This window comes from Megachile rotundata, chromosome 10 (genome assembly GCF_050947335.1).
Source record: "Megachile rotundata isolate GNS110a chromosome 10, iyMegRotu1, whole genome shotgun sequence".
Lineage (NCBI taxonomy): Eukaryota > Metazoa > Arthropoda > Insecta > Hymenoptera > Megachilidae > Megachile > Megachile rotundata.
In genome coordinates, this window is record NC_134992.1 from 16,150,486 (window position 1) to 16,171,843 (window position 21,358).

The 21,358-nt window shown below is 32.7% G+C and overlaps 8 protein-coding genes across 22 annotated transcripts in view; 4 read left to right on the forward strand and 4 right to left on the reverse strand.

Annotated features, from left to right (window-relative positions):
• Positions 1-12: 12 nt before the first annotated feature.
• On the forward strand, positions 13-3,902 carry LOC105663729 (transmembrane protein 216). 3 transcript variants are annotated; one of them, XM_012294616.2, is made up of 3 exons: positions 13-306; positions 397-1,161; positions 3,048-3,902. In XM_012294616.2, exon 2 carries the CDS (start codon positions 715-717, stop codon positions 1,141-1,143), a length of 429 nt encoding a protein of 142 aa, XP_012150006.1. In that variant the 5' UTR covers positions 13-306; positions 397-714; the 3' UTR covers positions 1,144-1,161; positions 3,048-3,902. The 3 variants fall into 3 exon arrangements, with proteins under 3 accessions (XP_012150006.1, XP_076392256.1, XP_076392257.1); XM_076536141.1 differs by lacking the exon at positions 3,048-3,902 and having other exon boundaries at positions 397-1,237; XM_076536142.1 differs by lacking the exon at positions 3,048-3,902 and having other exon boundaries at positions 13-302; positions 397-1,237.
• On the reverse strand, positions 1,338-4,862 carry LOC100879315 (adenosine 3'-phospho 5'-phosphosulfate transporter 1). 2 transcript variants are annotated; one of them, XM_076536137.1, is made up of 9 exons: positions 4,726-4,862; positions 4,059-4,189; positions 3,714-3,922; positions 3,429-3,631; positions 2,644-2,868; positions 2,416-2,566; positions 2,134-2,345; positions 1,928-2,053; positions 1,338-1,854 (listed from the first exon to the last, which is right to left on the reverse strand). In XM_076536137.1, exons 2-9 carry the CDS (start codon positions 4,088-4,090, stop codon positions 1,687-1,689), a joined length of 1,326 nt encoding a protein of 441 aa, XP_076392252.1. In that variant the 5' UTR covers positions 4,091-4,189; positions 4,726-4,862; the 3' UTR covers positions 1,338-1,686. The 2 variants fall into 2 exon arrangements, with proteins under 2 accessions (XP_076392252.1, XP_012150003.1); XM_012294613.2 differs by lacking the exon at positions 4,726-4,862 and adding an exon at positions 4,263-4,567.
• Positions 4,863-4,903: 41 nt separating this feature from the next.
• LOC105663731 (uncharacterized) lies at positions 4,904-11,100 on the forward strand. 2 transcript variants are annotated; one of them, XM_076536138.1, is made up of 5 exons: positions 4,904-5,332; positions 9,529-9,677; positions 9,735-10,187; positions 10,268-10,452; positions 10,538-11,100. In XM_076536138.1, exons 1-5 carry the CDS (start codon positions 5,320-5,322, stop codon positions 10,821-10,823), a joined length of 1,086 nt encoding a protein of 361 aa, XP_076392253.1. In that variant the 5' UTR covers positions 4,904-5,319; the 3' UTR covers positions 10,824-11,100. The 2 variants fall into 2 exon arrangements, with proteins under 2 accessions (XP_076392253.1, XP_012150020.1); XM_012294630.2 differs by lacking the exon at positions 4,904-5,332 and adding an exon at positions 9,115-9,256.
• Positions 5,717-8,498, reverse strand: imd (death domain-containing immune deficiency protein). Its single transcript, XM_003707349.3, has 3 exons — positions 8,141-8,498; positions 7,725-8,053; positions 5,717-7,630 (listed from the first exon to the last, which is right to left on the reverse strand). Exons 1-3 carry the CDS (start codon positions 8,496-8,498, stop codon positions 7,490-7,492), a joined length of 828 nt encoding a protein of 275 aa, XP_003707397.1. The 3' UTR covers positions 5,717-7,489.
• dnk (deoxynucleoside kinase) lies at positions 6,048-7,708 on the forward strand. The gene is made up of 3 exons (XM_003707348.3): positions 6,048-6,218; positions 6,311-6,560; positions 6,629-7,708. The coding sequence occupies exons 1-3, from the start codon at positions 6,048-6,050 to the stop codon at positions 6,922-6,924; spliced, it is 717 nt and encodes a 238-aa protein (XP_003707396.2). The 3' UTR covers positions 6,925-7,708.
• A 107-nt stretch (positions 11,101-11,207) lies between the features above and the next one.
• Positions 11,208-17,876, forward strand: LOC100874944 (protein C1orf43 homolog). Of its 3 annotated transcripts, XM_076536140.1 has the most exons (6): positions 11,208-11,367; positions 11,480-11,636; positions 11,708-11,927; positions 11,998-12,269; positions 13,822-16,622; positions 17,597-17,876. In XM_076536140.1, exons 1-4 carry the CDS (start codon positions 11,209-11,211, stop codon positions 12,188-12,190), a joined length of 729 nt encoding a protein of 242 aa, XP_076392255.1. In that variant the 5' UTR covers position 11,208; the 3' UTR covers positions 12,191-12,269; positions 13,822-16,622; positions 17,597-17,876. The 3 variants fall into 3 exon arrangements, with proteins under 3 accessions (XP_076392255.1, XP_012150024.1, XP_012150026.1); XM_012294634.2 differs by lacking the exon at positions 13,822-16,622; XM_012294636.2 differs by lacking the exons at positions 11,998-12,269; positions 13,822-16,622.
• Positions 11,681-16,624, reverse strand: LOC100879430 (focadhesin). 2 transcript variants are annotated; one of them, XM_012294633.2, is made up of 9 exons: positions 16,485-16,624; positions 16,341-16,409; positions 16,101-16,255; positions 15,837-16,034; positions 15,303-15,751; positions 13,046-15,224; positions 12,657-12,969; positions 12,398-12,552; positions 11,681-12,053 (listed from the first exon to the last, which is right to left on the reverse strand). In XM_012294633.2, exons 1-8 carry the CDS (start codon positions 16,536-16,538, stop codon positions 12,400-12,402), a joined length of 3,570 nt encoding a protein of 1,189 aa, XP_012150023.2. In that variant the 5' UTR covers positions 16,539-16,624; the 3' UTR covers positions 11,681-12,053; positions 12,398-12,399. The 2 variants fall into 2 exon arrangements, with proteins under 2 accessions (XP_012150023.2, XP_003707265.2); XM_003707217.3 differs by having other exon boundaries at positions 11,681-12,552.
• LOC100875056 (uncharacterized) overlaps positions 17,131-21,358 on the reverse strand; it is a 30,456-nt gene continuing 26,228 nt past the window's right edge. For all 8 annotated transcript variants that reach the window (XM_076536098.1, XM_076536094.1, XM_076536096.1 and 5 more), the window contains one exon: positions 17,131-20,630. In XM_076536098.1, the coding sequence (XP_076392213.1) occupies positions 20,560-20,630 (71 nt within the window). In that variant the 3' untranslated portion in view covers positions 17,131-20,559. The remainder of the gene's footprint in view (positions 20,631-21,358) is intronic.

A 21,358-nucleotide genomic window follows, 5' to 3' on the forward strand; every position in this document is an offset into this window, starting at 1 on the left:
GTGGTAACACTGCCCTAATAAATTTGCGTGCTAGACGATCTTTCTCAGAGGGATAAAATAGGCTATCCGTTTTAACATGTAACGTTTTCTAATTGAAGCGCTTAACGTGCGTCGAGAATATTTAATAAACGGTACAAATTTTGAGATGAAAAGTGCGAAAAGTAATCGCAGTTCAATCAGTAACAGATTCGGTTGTGTTTATATTTTCCTAACCAAACCTGACTGTTAATATTAAGAACAATTTTCATTGATATTTTCTAACGATAATCTAGAAACACTGTAATATTTTTGGACAAATCCCCGTATGTATGTATTTATAGCATATTTAAGAATAAGATTAAGTAAATTATTGTTTTTGTGAAATGTATCGTTTAATTTGATAAACTTCTATTACAGGAGAATTGACTGAATTTTATAAATGATAAAATATGAAATATAGAATATAAGATCAAAAGATGAATATATTATATTAACAAGATATTGATGCTATTGGCAATTGCTATTGTGCACAAACATAAATTAATAACATTGAATGATAAGAAACAATATCATGATGGAATATTCACTATGGATATGAAATAAAAATAATTTAACTTGTTATGGATGGTAAAAAACATAAGATTCATCTTTTCAAAAGTACCATAACTAAAGGAATAAATATTATGTAATATCAGATAAATACATGGTTTATCAATGTTAATATAAATATAAAAGATGCCAACGATAGCCAGTTCCTCCTTAACATATGAGATTCTTATGTACCTCAATTCCTTTTATTTTGGCATGTTTGCTATATGTGAATTAGGTATGGGATTTTTCAAAGCTGCAAATCTGCCCTCGCCTGGTACAAGCACAACATTGATAGAGTTTGCGTTATTGTTTTTCCTCATTATCACAGAAGGTGCTAGAATTTACCTTGGAAGAAAAGGAAACTTGACAGAACATGGATTACCAATTCTTATTGGAGTCATTTTAACAGTACCCAGTGCATTGGCAACATTGTATTTTTTAATCTGGCAAAATTATGTACTGAGATTAGAAGTAATTCTTTGTAGCATACAGTTGGTACTTCTAGCATCTGAATTAATTATTTCAATCTTGTGCCTTATAGCTATTTATCGACCCTCGCCTCCTGACGAATAAACGAATTTTATCAAAAAGGTAAAAAAAAGATTTATAACATTATATATTGTCTTTTTGTGTATTGATATAAATTAAAACTGTTTTACATATTAAACTGTGCATCTTAATTTTAATACCTTCAATCTTGTATCAGTGATAAGTAAATAAATATATGGATGTTTAACAAATTAACATTGTACGCAATAGCTCGCACGTAAAATTTCACGATATTATTTATTAATACGTTTTAGTAAAAATTATACATTTGTTCGTCTCTATCTGATATTTATAGCAAAATAAATATTTCGTTAATAAATAACGAATGTTTGCAAAATAATCAGTTTTAATACGTATTTCAAAGCTATTTTTCACTTAAAAATACGTCATGGAGTAGTGAATATTTATTATAAATATTTAATAAGTAAATGACCTTTTTCTTTTTAAATGTATGTGACATACGCATACAGATTTTATGACTGAAAATACTTAATAAAATATGTGTGCATTTAAAAGGAAAACACGCAACATTTTATAGAATTTGTATCTACAGTTCCACCCTATGAATTAATCTTTTATACTAGTCGCTGCAGCTCTACGCCTTCTAATCGCACGTAGTCGATTGTTACAGTAAATTCGCAAAAATACCGAACCAAATACCAATAATATACCAATTATGCCAATAACTGTTACACGATGATGATATATCAAGCAGGATAACAATATGGCCAAACCCTAAAAAAAATTAATATTTTAATAAAAATAATTGGATATGCTATTCATAGCGATATCTGTAAAAGATTACTACCTGTCGTATAGTCATCATAATAACGAACGTTACTGGTCCAAATTTAGAAATTGTATAAAAAATATATAACTGACCACTTGCAGAACAAATCGATATAAGTAAGCAATCCATGATGAATCTAGGATACTGTATAATAAAACAAACTGTAAGAACTGTAAGCTGGTACTAAAATTTCATTTTACAGCATTTTCTGGAATTCAAGTCACCTTTGTCATGAAAGATAGTATGAGAGGAAAACTAGATTGCTGAAATAAAGATAGTGCAGTTAACAAGCAGGAAAACATATTAACTGCACACATCATTTGTACGCTTGTTGCACCGTATTCCACGAATAATGCATTTTGCCAAGTACTTGTAAAACTATCTAACAATAAGTAGCCTCCTAAGAGAATAACACCAGAGGCAGTAGTAGCTCCATCTACAAACAATGAAATAATAATAATAGATGTAAAAATAATTTTACATTAATAACGCAACAGAAGTTTTACCATTTTTATGATCAGAACTATCTAACATAAATAATGTCATTCCAATAGAAATAAGTATTGCTGTAACATATTCATAATACTCATACGTGGTTTGAGAAATTATTTTTCCCATTATCATTACTGGAATGATTTTCGAAGCTTTTGCTAATACCTACAATAACACACAGCTATTGCATTACAAATTTCTCGTGGCATAAGTTGAAGAAAAATATAATAAATAATAACTACCTGTGTTGGGAAACTAACATATTTTAAAGCTTCATATTGACACCAACTGCTCATAATATTTGATAAAGAGCAAAACGCATATTTATAGAGAGGTGCTTTATGTTGAGGTTGCCTTTGAATTAATAAATATAATCCTGACATCAAAAATGCGAGAATCCGGTTTATAAACACTAAAAATTGAGAGTCTTGAAATCGATCTTTGTTACCAGCAACATTTTCATACTCCTGAAAAACAAATTTATTCGTACCATAAAAATTTCTAAGTCATAAATATATTAATGAAATTAATTGTGTAAGTTATTAGTAACAATATTATGTCCTAATAATTTTAACTGTACTGTGTAATTTATTCTGCAACTTGTGCTTAAATCGTCTTCAAATAATATTAAATAATTATGTTTCAGATGAAATGTAACTGAACATCTTTTTGGTAGCATCGTGGGTATTATGATTAGTACCCATACCGTGTTTGGTGTAATGAAGGGATAAAAAACACCATCTTCAGTACTTTGTTTCACGGAAAGCCTGGATCTCCTAGAAGTAGTGACTAGACGATTCGCATTGTGATTCTGAAATCTAAGTCAACAAAGTGTCCTTGTACATGGACATTTAACTACGGCAACATGTACTTGCAAAATCATCATTAAAATGAACTATTTAGCTTCTCAAATGATCAATCAGAAAGTATGCAGAATATAATTTCATAAATTTAATTTATTGCAAAGCATGTTTTGTGTTTTCATAAGTTGATTTATAAAATCTAATATGTATCAAATAAATTATACCTGTGTGATTATCTTCTCTTGTAAATAACCCCATGTTAAATAACTGATTTGTAATCCAAAAAAGCAATATAAAAGTAACAGAGCATCTTGTGTAAAAGTACGTTGATTAGAGGGTGTAGACGTATAAGATGAAGAATCCAAAAGTCCTGTTTCAAAATGACCAATAAAACACGAATGTACTAATCTTGGAATGCATCCTTTACCTGTGAAAAATTTTATATAATTTTATATAATAATTCAAGTATTCTTCCAAATTAATATGCTTTATTTTTATCTGTTATTTACCTCCCCTCTGAATATATTTGGTAAGACGTACATATTTGTACATGAGATAACCTGGCAATAGCACAGTAGCATAACTTAATAAATTTAAACATAATCTGATGATCCAACTGTAGGAAGTATTTTTTAAAAAATTGTCTCCAGTATTGACAAGAGACTTAATAATTTCACTAGCTCCAAATATAAGACTTACTGAAAGCAGTAGTAATATGCTGCGAAAAAAATTATTTAAACAAATTAAAAATAAATCTTTTAAGAGTTTATTGTTTTATCTTATGTTTTTCAAAAAGAAAAAACACCGCATTGATAAGTAACAATGTAGCTATTAAAATTTATAACCAAACTTACCAAATCACAAAATCACTTACAAAATTTCGCATTGTTCTTATTATAATGGAATTTTGATAAAAAAAATGATTATCAATCAATAGATTATCTCATAATATTACTTAAAACCATTAAATATTATATAATTACACCTAGAAAAACAAATATGCATGTACATACAAACAAATTACATTAAATCAACAATGTTGATTATTGCTACACTACATTTGATCATATAATACGTATATATTTTCAATTCCATTAATATTAGTTTAAGGAAAATGAGATTCATTAAAAACCAATAATCAAAGGTTCGCTTCGATTAATGATTAAAAGTATTCAAAAATATTTCAATAGATCCATAATAAATCATTTAAAATATAACCCATTGCTTCATTCTTGACACTAGTGTCACTTCATATCTATAATAGAAACACGTGACTTTCTCATACCAGCTGATTTTTTTCTTTGAATTAACAAATTCCCTTTTTCTAATTTTAATTTCAAACTAAATACGAACAAAACAATAAGTCTGTTAATATATCTTATTTCTATCAAAACATTTCCACTATAATTTTATACAAATTTTGGATAATATATATACGTATATATATATATAGAGAGAGAGAAGGAGAGCTTTTGATGCATAAATAAATATGAAAAATATGAGATCGGTAATATAACGAACCTAATAAAACATTACATATATAAATTAACTTATTTTTTTCGGCAGCAACGTATTTGGTATGTCTTCTAATTTTATGGACACAGTCAAAAAAATGTAATTTATACCGTAGTTTGGGCCGTTTTCTATCAGTGTCAATTGACATCAATTCTCGTCTACTTTATAGACAATTATTTGCGTTAAATTACCTTTAAAAAACAACATTATTTAGCTGTGGAACATTTTTGTAGTGCTAACTGGTTCAAAAAGTCAATGAAAGCAAAAATTATAGCCGAAATTTAGTGACATTTGATGCTAGCCTCCTAAATGCTAGCGCAAAATGTCTAAGGATTTTAGAGCCCATAAAATGGATTATTTCAATTGTATTGTTTTTTGATGTCGAAGATGTCTATTGTAAATCAGGCATAATGTGTGACAATACGGGGGTGGTAGAATCTTATTTCCATTGGTAGACATTTTCCCCAGAAAAACGAGATTTGCACTTGTACAAATGTCTCGATATGAGTGTTTCGTGGTTAGGCATGTAATAAGGGGTGCGAAGTTAAATCATTGAACCAACAAAATTTATTAAAAATCTTTATTTCATAATATTTCATCATGACAGTGATTGGTAAGTTTGAAATTCACAGATAGTATATCATAATAATTTGAGATAATTAAAATCAACATGCATATATAGGGTAATTCATTCGTTATGTGATATGAAATAAATGACATCGACGGCGGCATAATCGGGAAATTAATAGAAATAAATGTTATCCACTCCTGAACTATCTATCAATAAAATTCAAAAAATTTATATTCTTCGCTATTTGTTCGTTCATTGTCTATCATTGTCTTTTGTATTTTTATCATCACTGTTTCACGCGGCGGTTCATACAATTAGGTTACAATGGTAAGGAGCAGTCGAAATGTGCATTTAGTAGCGCTGTCGTCGTTGCGTAGCGAAGGAATCACCGTATACAATTTGCGCGGGAAAGTATCCGTGAAAGTATTTTATCAGTGGACAGTTAACCGACTGTGCAATGTTTTTACGTCTCTAGTTAATTTTCTAAACTTTTCACATAATTTATGATATTTGTTGTTGTTTTCTTTTGTTAAAATTATTTAATTGAAAAAGTTTTGTAAAGTGATATTTTTAACTATTTGGATAAACTTCAGTTTTTAATTCTTCAAACACTTCAGTAATTTCAGGTAAAGAAAACTGGCATTTTTTGTAACTAAAACACTTCATACGTCTATTAAAAACTTTTATAGGAAAAGTAAATTAATTATTACCTTTTTTTGTTTCATTAGCTAAATCTGTAGCTACATTATTAACAAAAATGGTAAATTCGCCTTCCAAATTATATAAACGACCATTTACAGTATGTATAGAAGGAAACATAGGAAGTGGTAAAACAACATTTCTTAGTCATTTTAAAAAATATGATAACACAACAGTTTTAGAGGAACCAGTAGAACTTTGGCGAGATGTTGCTGGAACGAATTTATTAGTAAGATTCCTTAAGCTTAAATTTATCAGCATAAATGTAATATTTATATTCCTGGTAACAATGTAATATTAACAAATAATGACTATCTTTAGGAACTAATGTACACTGATCCTTCACGTTATGCCTTTTTATTTCAATCTTATGTGCAATTAACTATGCTTCAACTTCATACATATAAAACACCATTTCCTTATAAAATTATGGAAAGATCCGTCTACAGTGCGAGATGTTTTATAGAAAATATGAAGCGTACAAAAATGTTGCGTGATATAGAAGTAGTGGTTTTGGAGGATTGGTATGACTGGTGCATAAAAAGCGCTAGTATAGAAACAGATTTAATAGGTAATATAACTTGCATTAAATCCTATAATATTATTAGTTTACATTATTCATTATTTTTTTTTAAACAGTATATTTAAGAACATCTCCAGAAATTGTATATCAGAGGATGAAGGCAAGAGCAAGAAAGGAAGAAAATTTTGTATCATTAGAGTATTTAAAACAGATTCATGATATTCACGATGAATGGCTTTATCATCGAACATTATTTAATGTACCTGCACCAGTCCTAGTATTAGATGGAAATAAAAGTTTGGAAGGAATGTTAGTAGAGTTTGAAAATTGTACAAAGCAGATTTTTGGTAAGGCAGTGAAAAATGAAGCAAAAAATGTAATTGCGTTATCACCGACAAAGTCTATAACATAAGTTACAGTAGGTGTATAAAAATGATAAGTACAGTGTTACTCAACAAGATTCTGTGAATTATTTTTTTGTATATCAAATTCAGTACACATAATTTAATTTTGTATACTTGTTTACTTTGTATGCTTTGTGTGTATAATCATATGACTGTCTAATGTACATTTATAATAGTATTGTAATGATGACAAATTTAATGCTAATTAGGGAATAAAAATAAGAAAAAGAATTGAACATTCATTTAATGAATAATGTATATGTATAAATTTAATATCGTACATAAAAAATTATTTTTTATAATGTGCATACATATTTATAACTATACAATATGTTATTCTGTGCAGTAATAAAAAATATATACTAATTAAAAATTAGTTTACTAATAACATTTATATAATAAAATAACTCTTCGTATGTAAAATATATTATATTCCATTAAATTCTACTACTCTGATATAAGTAGCAATAGTGTTTTATTCAATGATTAAGAGTTATAATAAACTGTACAAATTGCTATTTGAATATAATTATATTCAGCTAAATTATTAAGGATGTATATGGTATGGTACAGTTACTCCAAATTTTTGTGAGCAGATACAAGTTGTACAGCGCAATCATATTCTCGACAAGCCCATAATACCTTTATTAACTTACCAATTTCTGCATCTTTAGTATTTGCTTGTTTCCAATCAAGAAATATTTGATATACTATCTAGAAAGGAAATTATTACATAAGATAACATGTAATACACAGCACAATCAAATAATAAAAACTAATATGTCTGACAAATAGTAACTTAATTTACTTCGCCTATTCCTTTGAATCTATAATTTTCTTCAAACTGATCAATTTGGCCATCTGTATATAACAATTTCCTGGCAACATCCCTCCAATTGCGTCCTATGTATGTTTTAATAGTAAATATATCCTCTAAAGTAATTTCTTTGGTAGAAGAACACAGATGTTTAACTTCGATTGGCATTTGTCTAATTTCTGGTTTCGACCATTTTTCATCTGACATTTCTGCATTATTCATAGGAAATTGATTAATATTGCAAATATAACTGGTTTTGGGACCAATTTTCACACCATTCGAATTAATTATATTGTAATTTACAACATTTGTACCTTGTGCTGTAAAATAGGAAATAACATTTAAACATGAATTACATCAAAGTAATAAATCACCAGTTAAAAATAATAGAAATAAATTGTACTTGCAGTATTTATATTGTTTTGATTTCTTTTTTGTTTTAATATTTGGTCCTTTATGTTGATTTTCGTTAGTCGCGGAATTGTTTGCGTCGTCGAAGTTTTGTTTAGTGGAGGAAGAATTAGTATTTGTTGGTATCGAACCATTTAATACAGATTTCTGTTTTTCCGATGATGTTACATTATTTTCTTCAAACTGCTCTTTTGAAGCAACATGAGCAAATCTTGATTTTGTTTTTATTTTCTCATTCTCTGTATTCGAATTTAGATTATGTGTATACCCACTGATTTCTATCCGCGGTGGATCGGGTTTTGCATCTGTTGTTAACATACTAAATCGACGAGATAATACCGATAGTATCGACATTTTCTCCAAGATCTGTATTGGAAGTTTTTTTTATCAAAAGCTTTGTTTCATCTCGTAGGAAGAAAAAATAAACAACTTACATATAGTTACAAAAGTTATCCTATTTTTCTTAATTTCTTTTTTATAAGACTGTATTACTTTAATAATTGTATATTTAAGTTTACTTGAATTTTCCGTATTGTGTAAAGAAATAAATCAGATGAGAAAAGACACTTACCTTATCTTAACATTACATTCAGCACTAATATATGCATGTATACTCAATATACCATTTGAAGCGTTTCCTCAGTAAGTATAGTTATTCATATATCAAGTTTTTCTTGAAAATATGTGACAGCTGTGATAACGGACTTGAAATTTTCGATATTTAATGAAGTTTTAATTTCTTAATAATTACACTGCATGTCGTATCAACGACGCCTGTAATATTTAAGTCTAAACACACAATTACGCATTATCGTGTATTTTGTCACTAACAGAGTTACAAACTAAATACAAGCAGAATAAATTCTATGGCAGCTACTACGTTCATCCGAATGCAGTATACAGTATATGTATAGTTAATATACCATGACCTCGTATTGCTCTGGGTTTTTCAGAAACAAAACCGGTCTTTCTTTTTTTAAAACAACACGATAACGAATAATGCATATATTCTACACAGAATCTGTAATTGTTAGGCAGAAAAGTGTTATCACTGCTTTAACTTAAAACATATTTATGAAATTTAAAATGGACGTACCTATACGCGCGTATAGGTAAATACTTCGATACGAGTACATATAAAAGATCTAGACGCAACAGGTTTCCGATAGTAGCTTAACCTCTGAGTTGCAAGTCGATACTATGTACTTAACACGTATTCTTTTATTAATAACTGAGATAACAGCGTGTATGACACACTTCAAACAAACATTAAATTGACAAACGCATAAAATATGCAATATGCAGAAAAATATTGAATGTTGAAAATTTAATCAAGACCCTGTTACTTATTAATAATGTATACATAATTTATACATTTTTTTAGTTAATCCTTCTAAAATCATGTATCCCAGAAATATTTTAAAGAATTATATATTATCTCAGTATACTATGGAAAGATTAGATGTAATAAAAGAAAAACTGAGAGAAGATACATCAAAAAGTGATCCTTTATGGCAAATTATAATAGGAAAGGTTGGTATTTTTAATAAATATCAAATTTAAGATATTTAATAAAATGTTATTAAAAAGGAAACAGACGAAGAAAAGGAAGAAGGAGAAGGGGGCCAAGAAGAAGAAGAAGAAGATGATGTATTCAAAGAAGAAAATGTAGCTGAAGAAGAAGTTTTAAATGAAAGAAATGTAAACAATACTTTGTCCAAGCCATATAATGAATTTACATCTACTCAGTTTTATTTTACACAAGTTGATAAGAGTTGTGAGAAAGAGAATAAACAGGAACGTATAAAGAAGTTTGATATCTTGGAATGCCTTTTTGAAGGATTAGAAGGTCCTAATGGAAAATTAGATTTAAGTCAATTAGACAGTTTGACAGATGAAGAATTATTAGAAATAGTATGTGAATTAGAAAAAAAATTAAGTATGTTAGGCACATATAATCTGTGCTGTTCCCTAAATAATATGACTTTGGAACAACAAATAAAATATGCAACAATTTTTCATAAACATTTGTTATTGCCAAAGGTGATCTTCTCAAGTAACTATTTTACTATTGATATATTTGCATAAAAAACAGAATGAATATTTATTAATTCTTATTATAGATAATTGCCTTAGATAAACCTTCAAGATTACTAGTATCTGTTATTAGTGAGCAAGTTAAAAAATTTCCAAATGATATTGAAAAGTTAATTTTTATTCCACTATTAAATGTTGACTTGAAGGATACAACAATTGTCAATGCTATTATAAATGCTTTTGAACCAGAAAGAAATATTTCTCTTATTAGGTAAGTATTCAATTAAATTTTAATGTAACATAGTATATTATTAATCTATTATTTTTGTTTATACAATTTGTTACTATTTTTATAGAGAATATCTGGCACATGTGAAAGAACTCAAAGCATGGCATCTTTCTATATTACATAGTTTAATATCAACCAAAACAGACATCACCACAAATGATAAACTTATTCAGCTATTATCAGAAAAAGCCTTTGATTTTGCTAAAAATAAAGATTTTGGAAAGCTTATTTTATCATTTATAAAAATTAATGCAAACTTTTCAGATCAGCAAAAACATTTATTACGGGAAATAGCCAATATAAACCAAACATTATTTAAAAATCCTATACAAAATATGTTGAATTCTATGTAGTATATAGTTCAATGTTGATAATAAAACACTTCATGATTGTGTTCATTATCACAATTTTAGATCGTTTTTTAAATTTTTCAATATATTTTTTATAGGTGTTTTTATATTTATTTACAAAAAATAATATTTAAAATAATGCGTAAAAGTAGTACATGCGATTATTAAATCGAAAATAAAAAAGAAAGATTTCAATAATCAATCACTGTATAAATTTCAAAAGCACTTACATATTTTATAGCTGAAAAAAATACAATAAAGAAATTTTACGTTATTACAAGATGTACCTTATTTTTTATACTTTTAAAAATAATAAAAATACTAAACCAATTCACGCTAGATATTTACGCGTGTGAGCAGTATATCTGTAGATATATACTTTGTAAACATGACAGAAGAACTCTCTGGCGTAACAATAGTAATATTCATTGCGGCTGGGGTATTAACAATATTATTATTGTTTATTTTTGCGAAACGACAAATTATGAGATTTGCATTAAGATCTCGTCGTGGTCCTCATATTCCAATAGGACATGATGCGCGTAAGGTATGAATGTTTTTAAAGGTTAAGTGACAATTGCTTATAATTTATATGTGTATCTTGTTTCTTATCTTCGACGACAATGTTATAATTCTACTATATATTTGTATGCATTTAGTCTCTTAAGAAGGAAATTGAAAGAAGAATAGAAGTAATTCCAAGAATTCAGTATGAACCACAACTCATTAGTGATCCTCGGTTTATCGTAACACCCCGAGGACAAGTTCCACCTCATTATTATAGACTAAAAGCTGTGGACGATGTTAAAATTTTAGGTAATTGTAAATCCATTGTATTAGACTTAAAATTAAAATAGAAATTATTTCTTAATGCATTTTATTTATAGAAGCTGAAATTACTAAGTATGACAGTTGTTTAAAAAGGCATCCATCTGAAAATTTGCGAGCATATTTGCTTGCTACATTAGCCACTCCATTAAATGGAACTGGACAACGATTAATACATCAGTTTTGCGATTTGTATGAACACGCGCGTCATGATCCAACAGAATTTGGAGATGAAGAGTATCAAGTATACACAAGGTTGTTTCTCAAATTAATGGATGCGTAAGTATAATTGTCCTAAATTTTAAGTGAAATTGAACAAATCAGAATTTGAATTTATTTGTCTGTTCAGTGCCCGTTTACTAAAATCATATCCAAGTAGTAGAAAATCTAGTCCAAGTCGTACACCTATAAAAAAGAATGTTGAAACTAAACGGAATGTGTTAGAACCTAGAATGAAATTACCAGAGGATCAAATATTAACTGGATCACGACCAAATACATTAACAGTCATGACTCTAGATAACAGTGAAACATCTGTTTAGCATTATGAAACCCGTCACATACAACATATGTGACGAAATGCTCATTCATTGACAAATTTCATGTCACATGGAATTGCAAGTAAGTCAACTTTTTATATACAGTATATATAGCATGTGCTATGCGCGAAGACAATGACTTTTTTTATGTTAAAATTGAACAGATCATTTATTAGAAAAATTGATAGGATTTTACTAGGTACAACTTACAATCAAACATTGATCTCAGTCTTAATAGATAGATACTTAGTCCACGTTTCTTTATAATATGCGTTATTTCTTAAACAAATTAACGATCGGTGAAACGTGAATTTACAGGTATTAGAAATAGGGCTTGTTCTCATATAATTTAACCACTCCATAATCTAAAACGTGTAATAACAAATTTGTTAATAAGTTTACGATCCATTTTTAACGAAAAATCAGTTAACTATTACAATATTATATTAATTAAAGTAATTGTAAATACCTGTGGAACTGCGTTTTTCCAGTCCTGTTTATGCAAAAGAACCGCTAGAGCGTGAGGAAACAATTCGAGTCGTTCATTGCGCGATGAAATTAATAGGTCTCGTTTCATTAGCATATCATTTATGCCAGACAAACTAGCGACCGAGACGAATAAAATATCACAATAAAATTGTACTTTGTCAGAATGATTTTGAGATTCTATCAGAAGCTCTTGTATCTGAGTCATAAAATCGATAACCCAATTTATACTGGACTTTCTAAATCTCATTTTGGCTTGCACTTTTTGCATAATTTCAAGAAAATAAGTTTGTATGCTTTAACAAAACATATTAAAGATAAATTATTTATGTAATTTGAGAATGAAATTATAAGATCAAGTGATAATTTTACCTAGGTAACGATGCAACATCATCGATAATTTCGTTCAGCCACGTTAAAGGTGATTCGGAATTCTTGTTCAGTGCTAATTCAGCTCTAATTGCAATGGCATTTTTCAATTTACTACCTGTTACTTCCCACCACACTTTAGGAGACGTCATTCGTTCCAAATGCGTTATCGACAATTCCAAAGCTGCTGCAAAATAAGGCTCAAAGTGATTACGCGTTAAGTCTATTTTATCTAAGAGCTTTTCCAATAAAGTAGAAATCAACGTAGAGTTGGCATCGTATGCTTCTTGATTTCTCAATGCCTGCGCGTACGAGAACATAATTGACTGAAACAGTCGTGTCGAATCTTTATCCTCGATACTCATTTTCTCGATTACATGCTCCAGTGTGATTTCTAAAAACGGTTTAAGGATATTTGATTGTGTCGCTTGACATAAATTTTGGAGATGCGAATACAGTATAGCGTACTCGTTGCTTTTAAAGATCAAATTCGAATCGTCCATAGTCTTGTAAGTTTGCAGATAATTTTCTGCAAAGGATTTGGCAGACAAAGATATCGTTGCATGACGACACGCGATAGAGAGAGCATATTTTTCGGCTTCGAGCGATATATCGATGATGTCTTTAAGGAAATTCCAATTTACATTGGGCAGTGGTTTTGGATATTCATGAGCAAATATTCGCAAGCATTCTATAATCGTACGATGATTAGCGGGATCGGATTTATTGCAACGTCTCAAATATTCACCGACGGCTCTTATCACGCTCTTTTCTGGCAGGTACTTGAAATTGTTTGGTTCACCTTGGGGCCACACATACATTCCCGAACGAAAACCATTAACTTCATCGATCACGAAAGAAATTAAAAGGTTCCCAGCTGCTGACAGAGCCATTTTATTTATTCTTTGAAGCATTTGAATCCAACAAGTACCGGGTATGTACGGAAGTACATCTTCTGGTTTCTTAGCTGCATCAATTGGCGTTTTTGCATATGCCGCTGGTACTACGAGATCGTTTTTAAACTCTTCCGGTAACGACTTTAAGGGAATTTGCTCGAGACGATACGATGCCAGTGCGTTAAGCGCAGCTTCGATAACTATGATGTCGTTATGCATAGCGTATTTCCATAGTTTCGACACAAAGCCGTTAATCAGTTCATCGTATTCTTCAACGTACTGAGACGATGGATACGATGCGATATCACCGAACATTTCGCACAAACTTTTCAAAACAATAGGTCGTTTTTCTTTCTCCATTTTAGGAGCCAGCACTTTCCAAGTTGAACAAATATCCGTTATCGATGCTTTGCAAAGAGCAGAAATGCATTCGAGTGCAAGTGCGCTTGCAGTTGCACCATTCATACCCGTAGAACGATTTAATATTTGCGATATTAACGGTACCAGTTTTTCTCCGTGTTCGGGATAATTCTCACATATATATTTCATAGCTCTTGTACAAGTTGCATCCGAATACCAGGACAGATCACTTTTTATTAGTCGAATTATTGCGGTCGACAGAAATCTGTGACATCTTGGTTCTTTCTTTAACGTTTTTAAGTACAATTCGATAGTGAAGTATTTCAGCTGTTTCCCACCACTCAGTAAAGAATCTAATGTATGAGCAATGATTGGAATATTTCCTTTGGTAACTACAAGTTCTGGTACAACGAGTAGTAAACATTTGGATTGTAAATTACTTTTAGATTTTGTTAATTTATGCAACACCAATGACAATACATGCGATCCAAAATCTTTCTTTTCTTTCGTAACGTCGATGAGTATATTGCAACATAATTCGGTCACCTGTGGGTCGTTTGTTTGCAATAGAATACTAGATACTAATAATTTACATTTATCCTTCAAATCGAACGGTACATCTAACATATTCTTTAACCATAACACAATATCGTTCAGTTCCCAAACAGTTAGGCGATCTATGATTTCGGTGTAAAATTGTAAGTACGAATCGGAATAAGTAAATATTGTAAATATTTTGCTTGAAAATGTCGCGCCGTTGTTATCTGCAGACTTTGTTATAGCAAACATCGTTTGTATTAAATCTTTTGCTACGTCCAATGCATCTGAACACAGTATGGATGGATATGCCATCCATTTTAAAATAGATGCCAATAATACATTTAAAAACATATCGTTGCAAATCATTTTACCCGTTATTAGTACACCTGTAAAATAACGTAATAAACAATATATAAAATCGATACGCACGTTAAATGTTTTTTACGTATAAAAGATGTACGTACATGTTTGCAAAGCATTTAACAAGTAAATAGCTGGACAAGAAACTATTATTTCCGCCATTAGTACTAACATAAGGTTCCCTATACAGCTATCACAATGATTCATGATACCAAACATAAGGCTGAAATTTGGTTTTGGGTCAAACCCGTATTTCAGCAATTGTATAGTCAAAGATGCGATCATCGGTAATAGAGCTGTACAGTACTCTTTATTTTTCTCGAACAAAGCTTTCTCCGCAAGCTCTAAAATTCTATAGTTTGTATTTATACAGGAGCGAGTATCATTCGTGCACAACCACAGTAAAATTTCAGTTTGCAAACATATACTATGCTTGGATTTTATTAAAAGCTGCCAAGCTTGCTGCATAGAGCAATCTATAGAATCCACAGAAGGATTACATAAAACATATAAGAATACAGGACGCAAAGTTTCTATACAGTTTTCTTTAACTCTGAAACATTTAAACTTCAAGTATCTATCTGTACATAGGAAGAGATACAAATATGTAAGATGCATACACAAATTTTTGTACATACCGAGGATCCTGATGATTCATAATAAACGTTAACTGATTGAACACTGTCTGCCAGCTACGTTTATCTTGTGTTAATATCATTATAAATGGGTGCTGTGGGACATGTAGAGTGAACGGGTGCATGCTTTTGTTTTCTTTATCATACTTGAGATCCAATATTAATAAGCGACTTATGACAGTGGCAGAAACCGTATGATTTCTACAATATATTTTTAATATAGCAAAGAAATCGAACAGGGTAAGAAATATAGGTTTACATACACACCTTATAGAGGAAAGACTCGATGTAAAGGTAGCCAGAGCTTCGCTAATATCCCATAATCCATTTTCGACTAGAGCAATTAGGCCGTGACAAGCAGATATACTAAGTACAGTATCCGTGCTGTCTCGTTTCATTAATAATAATTTAAATTCATCCGTCTATTAATATTGATACAATTAAGTGCAGAAATACAGATCGATATAAATGAACATATAGTAATTGAAGATATAACATTTGTTTTACCTTTGAAACATGATCCGTCTGTTGATCATTCTTTTTTTTCTTAATACAATCGAAAAGCTTAGATATTGCCTGAAAAAATAAAATATAAAAAAAGTCATGCGATAATAACAAATCGTTGACTTTTACGAAAGCCGAATAACTCACGTGCGATATCAAAACAGGGTTTGTTGATTCTAACTTGTAATCTATTTCATCCATGTTACGTAGGAAATAATAAATTTTATTCGTAATTCTTTTACGTATTAACTCGGAATGTTTTTCTTAATCAAACAAAGCGCACGAGTAAGTCTATGTTTCATTACGTACAGAATTTCTGTTATTACATACTTCGATCCAACGTAATCTTTAACGCGATACGAATACAAGTAATTTAGGTTATAAAACATAACCTATAAACTGTAACGTATCTGTAAAATATAAATCTCATTCGTTATAACCATACTCATGTATAGCGATACCCGCACTTGATCGATGCATCACATGTTCGATAATTTAAAAACGAACAAATCATGTTCGTAGAATTAATAACTGTCAGAAATGGTAACATATTTATATGATATGTGCAAGTACGATACAAATGTATGCACACAAACATGTGGCTGCGCGGTAAGCGTATATTCTTCTCGTTTGATACAAACAGAGGTTTTCGATAACTTATAAAGATTGAATGTAAAATGAAAAAACGAAGAATATAATGTTCCAAAAAATTGAACGATAACGGATTGATAGACACGTTAGGCAACTAGAATCTCGTCAAAGGATAACAGTAACGATCGAGGATACTGTATAATCAGATTTTTCAGTATATTTATTCGTATGGACAAGTTGGAGCATAGTGCACAATATATTTAATATATAATAGTCTGAGGAAGGGATCGGAGTACATTCTGGAGTTTGAACACAATATCTTACAATTTAACGACAAGATGCCTGCATTTCTGTATTTGCTTCTGTACGTAATGTTACTCGTATATCCATATATTCGAAGTGTATAATATATAAAGCGCAACGACTCACTATTTTTATCATTCTAAAAAAAAGGAGACGAGAATACGGGTCCTTGTTTATTACGTTACGTTACGTTACGTTATAGTTCAGTCCGTTTTACGTTGTCGTTTAATTTACTCGTTCGAGGATTTTTGCAATGGATTATGCAACGTCGTGGCAAATACTTGCTAGAATATAATCTTAGTAGGAGGTTGTCTCCAATTGCTACTAATTAGATTCGTTTTTTTTTTTCTCGTTTACGCTAACAGGGAGTCGAAGAACCTCTTAAGAAGCATAACAACGATTGGACGAGTGAAGAGAAGCCGGTGAAACGAATACAGGGATAAAAGCTTGGATGAAAACGTTCCCGTTCCTGATACATCGTTAAAATTACTGTCGGCAAAAAGGAAAACAAAAGAGAATACTTTCGCGCGAGAATTCGCGAATACTCAACGATTGGAGACAGTTCCTTTCCTCGCGTGATTAAAGTTTAACGATCTATATTAAATTTCTGTTTAAAAGTAAATATACTTTACAGTCTATACACAATTCGTACAAGTTCATTTTCCATGTTTCTTTCTTAGTTCTCTTCGTTCATCGTTCTATTCGCGTTACGTTTCGTGTAGAGCGCAGGGCAGGTCCAGGTACTTAGGCTATCTGTATATTTTCATAAAAATTCGTCAAGATTTTCCACGTTTCTCCCTCTTACCCCCTTTCTCTCTTTCAATCTCTCTCTCTCTCTCTCTCTCCCTACTTTCTTTTATCGATCGATTTTTATCGCCTTTTCGTTTCTTGTTTGTTTTTATAAAAATCACAGCACAGCACCAGCATTTATTGTGTAAAGCCCGCCCAAATCTCCTTCTCCGAATGCGTCTCATTAAAACTGAGACGACAATTTTTTTTCATTTTCCGTTGTTTCTGATTAAACGGATATCGCCATTAGTTACGTTCGAATTAAAAAACACGCCTTGCTCTCTTTTACTTTATTTGGCATTTTGCAACACTATGCAGGGCACGATAAAACTATTTTTCGATTCTTGGCAACACATTTTACCAATCGTTCGTACAACGCTTTCATGTCTCTTAGCAACGCTGCGATAATAAAATAATGGAACCAATAATTACTAATGAATAATCGTAATAAAAGATACAATGATAATAATCGTTACTGAATTAACGTTAGGTAATCGCCAGGATACTATGCGTGCATGTACCACCGTGGCGCATATATGTATATCCTAGTAGCTTTTCCCTTTTTCGTTAATTAGTCTTATCTGTCTCATTTGCTTCTCTCTCTCTCCCTTTCTCTCTCTCTCACACTCTTTCTCTCTTCTCGCATACATACACGCGTACGCGCACGCACACGACACACTCACGTGCACAAAAAATTCTTCCTCGCTTGCACCTTACTAATATTCGCACCACATTAACTACTATTATTTTAGTAAACAAATAGCGTTCTAGCGTATTCAATGTACAATCATCACTTATCATCGCTTTATCGTTACGACTTCTTTTCTCGTTCGTACACGACCCTATGTGACAGGTATCTTCGTGTTTTTTCTTTTTTCGTTTTTTTTTTTTTCTTCCTTTTTCTTGATATAATCACCGATATTATATATTCCTTAATCGATAATCGGTAATCAAATCGTCTAAGAATCGTGTCGCTCGCGAATTAATGGAATTGTTTTCTAGAAAAATGTGTCTGCGGATTAGCAATCTTCTTTATACAATAAAATACAACGATCTATTATTTCACCGTTATACACAACGTTCTCGGTCGAACGTATTCGCATACGTCACGTACGAAACGAATCACGCGAAATACGCGATACGAGTACACGTGTGCGCGAGTATGCGGATGCACACGCACACGCGTAGACGTCCGTAAATTCTCCTTTAACTTTCGCGCATGCTTTTCTACGGTCTTCTACGTGCGATAATAAAAATGTTGTTCCGCTTCGATACTAGTACGAGTGCGCGGTCGCGATCGGTTGGAGGCACGCTCTCTCGTATCGGAGAAAAATCGAATTGGTTCGCAGTTACATCGAAGCTTCGTATTTTCATTAAACTACGTGTTCACGATACGAAGAATTTACTATGATCGTCTCCTTTCTCTCCCTCTACCACTACCATCACCATCACCGCCACCGCCACAGCCACCACCACCAAAGGAATCAGTCAGCTTAACGTAACGAGATCTCGCTATGCACAACGTTGTTCGCACGGCTCGTTCGAGCAGCGGATTCGTACACCTCGCACGGAACTGTTTCCGTTTGTTCGCGAATCGACGAATACGTTAACATCGGTGCGAATTTCAACTAGCGTAACGAGAGCACGACGCGTCGAACCGACGCGAGCCACCGTTTGTGAATTCGCATCAACGAATCGACGATCGCTGCGAGTTATCGTCGCGTCTGACACCGCAGTCACGTCGATCGTGTCTCTGTTTTTGCTCGTTAAAACTACGTTTTCCTTTGCACTAAATACATCTAGATTTCGTTGAACGCGACAAACCGTCGTCGATGGTTTCGCAAAGTTCGACCCTTTAATCATCGTGGCTGATGGTTCGTCAAAGTCCGTCGCAAAATAAAAGAACGTAACAATCTCGATAGGCAGTCTTTTAGATTCGATTCGATTTGAAAAATCTAGTTTGTCGCGCGTGCAATTGCGAGAGCGAGTAGTCGAGAAATAAAATTTGATTCGTGTCGAGTCGGTCGGTCGAAAAGAACGGATGGCATTCGAATCGAAGCGTCGTGGCAACGAAAACGACGCCGTTTTCTCGGAACACGAGGCACACGCGGAACGACGAGATCGAGGATGATCCGAGAGACAGGCGAACCCCTATCGGAGAACGGAGGTGCGAAAGAAATCGCGTAAACGGCGATGGCGGTGGCGACGAGTATCCGACAACCGGCCAATACACGAGGATAATGGTCCGTCGCTAGAGCGACAAATCGAATCGGTGTACAGGCTGGTAGAGATTGGTCATCGAAGATCGAACGGCGAGCGAGCGAGAGAGCGAGAGCGATATCGAAGAAGAGGTAGCAGGCTCGAATTAGCGGTACTCTCCGTCGACTTGATCCTAGGGTTGTCTGCCGGCGGTGGCAGAGTGCGGATGTCCCGCGGCCGTCGCGCCGCTGACTGGAGGCGGATGATGAGGCGTATGATGAGTTTGTGCGGAGGTGGGTCCGGTTGTTCCGGCAGCTAGTACGGGACCGGGGGCCGCGGGTCACTTGGGCGGGAATGGCGAGATCACCGATGCGGCTACCGCGGCGGCCTGCTGACTCGCCAGCATTGCCGCTGCAACACACATGCACAAACAAATGCCGGTCCATTAATTACTTTCCTTTCGTTATAGGAACTCGTTCGCCGATCGAACGCAAAACGCCGTTAATGCGCGTTCGTCAGCACGAACGCGCGGTAACGTCGCCCTCGACGAACTCGCCGGAACTCGTTCTCTACGTATTCCTCTCTTCGATCGTACGTATGCGTATTGTTTCTCTCTCCTGTGTCACGTTCGCGTTCTTCGCCGCAAAAGAAAATCATCTCTGTTGCCCGACTTACGTGTCGAAATCGTTCTCGGCGATAATAAGGTAATACGCTTCTCGGCGATTTCGTGCCACTCCACAGCCCAAGTATCGCGCAGCGACGAGTTAGCAGTCGCGGAACAACGATGCAACGTCCCGGAAGCGACAGGAAAGAGAAAACGAGAGGCCGAGGAACGAGTTCGAGTACCGACGATTCGTACCAAGGTGTTTGGATAAAAAATGGAAATCGTCTTCGGTCACGGGAAAAGGGAACGAGTAAGGTACGCGAACGAAACGCGACAACTATCGCGACGTTGACCGATTAACGTTTATCACAGTCTTGGTGTGCGATAAAATAAAAAACAAACTTAGTCCATGATTCGTCGATCCAATCGAGACACGGTGCACAACGTCCACCGTTGTTTCGATCATCGTCAAACTATACAATCGACTAAAGTTATTCGAGTTATCGAATAATATTAGTATTGGTATATTATTTAC

Bases quoted from the DNA above. Each gene is read 5' to 3' on its own strand.
- LOC105663729 (XM_012294616.2), top strand. From the start codon at position 715: ATGCCAACGATAGCCAGTTCCTCCTTAACATATGAGATTCTTATGTAC.
- LOC100879315 (XM_076536137.1), bottom strand. From the start codon at position 4,090: ATGCGAAATTTTGTAAGTGATTTTGTGATTTG. The intron at 3,632-3,713 runs GTAAATAACAGA...AATTTTTCACAG, and splicing joins CAAATATATTCAGAGGGGAG to GTAAAGGATGCATTCCAAGA. The intron at 1,855-1,927 runs GTAGTAATCTTT...AATTTTTTTTAG, and splicing joins TTATGATGACTATACGACAG to GGTTTGGCCATATTGTTATC.
- LOC105663731 (XM_076536138.1), top strand. The intron at 9,678-9,734 runs GTTGGTATTTTT...GTTATTAAAAAG, and splicing joins GGCAAATTATAATAGGAAAG to GAAACAGACGAAGAAAAGGA. The intron at 10,188-10,267 runs GTGATCTTCTCA...TTCTTATTATAG, and splicing joins AACATTTGTTATTGCCAAAG to ATAATTGCCTTAGATAAACC.
- dnk (XM_003707348.3), top strand. From the start codon at position 6,048: ATGGTAAATTCGCCTTCCAAATTATATAAACGACCATTTACAGTATGT. The intron at 6,219-6,310 runs GTAAGATTCCTT...GACTATCTTTAG, and splicing joins TTGCTGGAACGAATTTATTA to GAACTAATGTACACTGATCC. The intron at 6,561-6,628 runs GTAATATAACTT...TTTTTTAAACAG, and splicing joins TATAGAAACAGATTTAATAG to TATATTTAAGAACATCTCCA.
- imd (XM_003707349.3), bottom strand. From the start codon at position 8,498: ATGTCGATACTATCGGTATTATCTCGTCGATTTAGTATGTTAACAACA. The intron at 8,054-8,140 runs GCAAGTACAATT...CCTATTTTACAG, and splicing joins ATCAAAACAATATAAATACT to CACAAGGTACAAATGTTGTA. The intron at 7,631-7,724 runs GTAAATTAAGTT...TTTCCTTTCTAG, and splicing joins GATTCAAAGGAATAGGCGAA to ATAGTATATCAAATATTTCT.
- LOC100874944 (XM_076536140.1), top strand. From the start codon at position 11,209: ATGACAGAAGAACTCTCTGGCGTAACAATAGTAATATTCATTGCGGCT. The intron at 11,368-11,479 runs GTATGAATGTTT...GTATGCATTTAG, and splicing joins TAGGACATGATGCGCGTAAG to TCTCTTAAGAAGGAAATTGA. The intron at 11,928-11,997 runs GTAAGTATAATT...TTGTCTGTTCAG, and splicing joins TTTCTCAAATTAATGGATGC to TGCCCGTTTACTAAAATCAT.
- LOC100879430 (XM_012294633.2), bottom strand. From the start codon at position 16,538: ATGGATGAAATAGATTACAAGTTAGAATCAACAAACCCTGTTTTGATA. The intron at 15,225-15,302 runs GTACGTACATCT...GTTATTTTACAG, and splicing joins GTTAAATGCTTTGCAAACAT to GTGTACTAATAACGGGTAAA. The intron at 12,970-13,045 runs GTAAAATTATCA...GTTTTGTTAAAG, and splicing joins GATGTTGCATCGTTACCTAG to CATACAAACTTATTTTCTTG.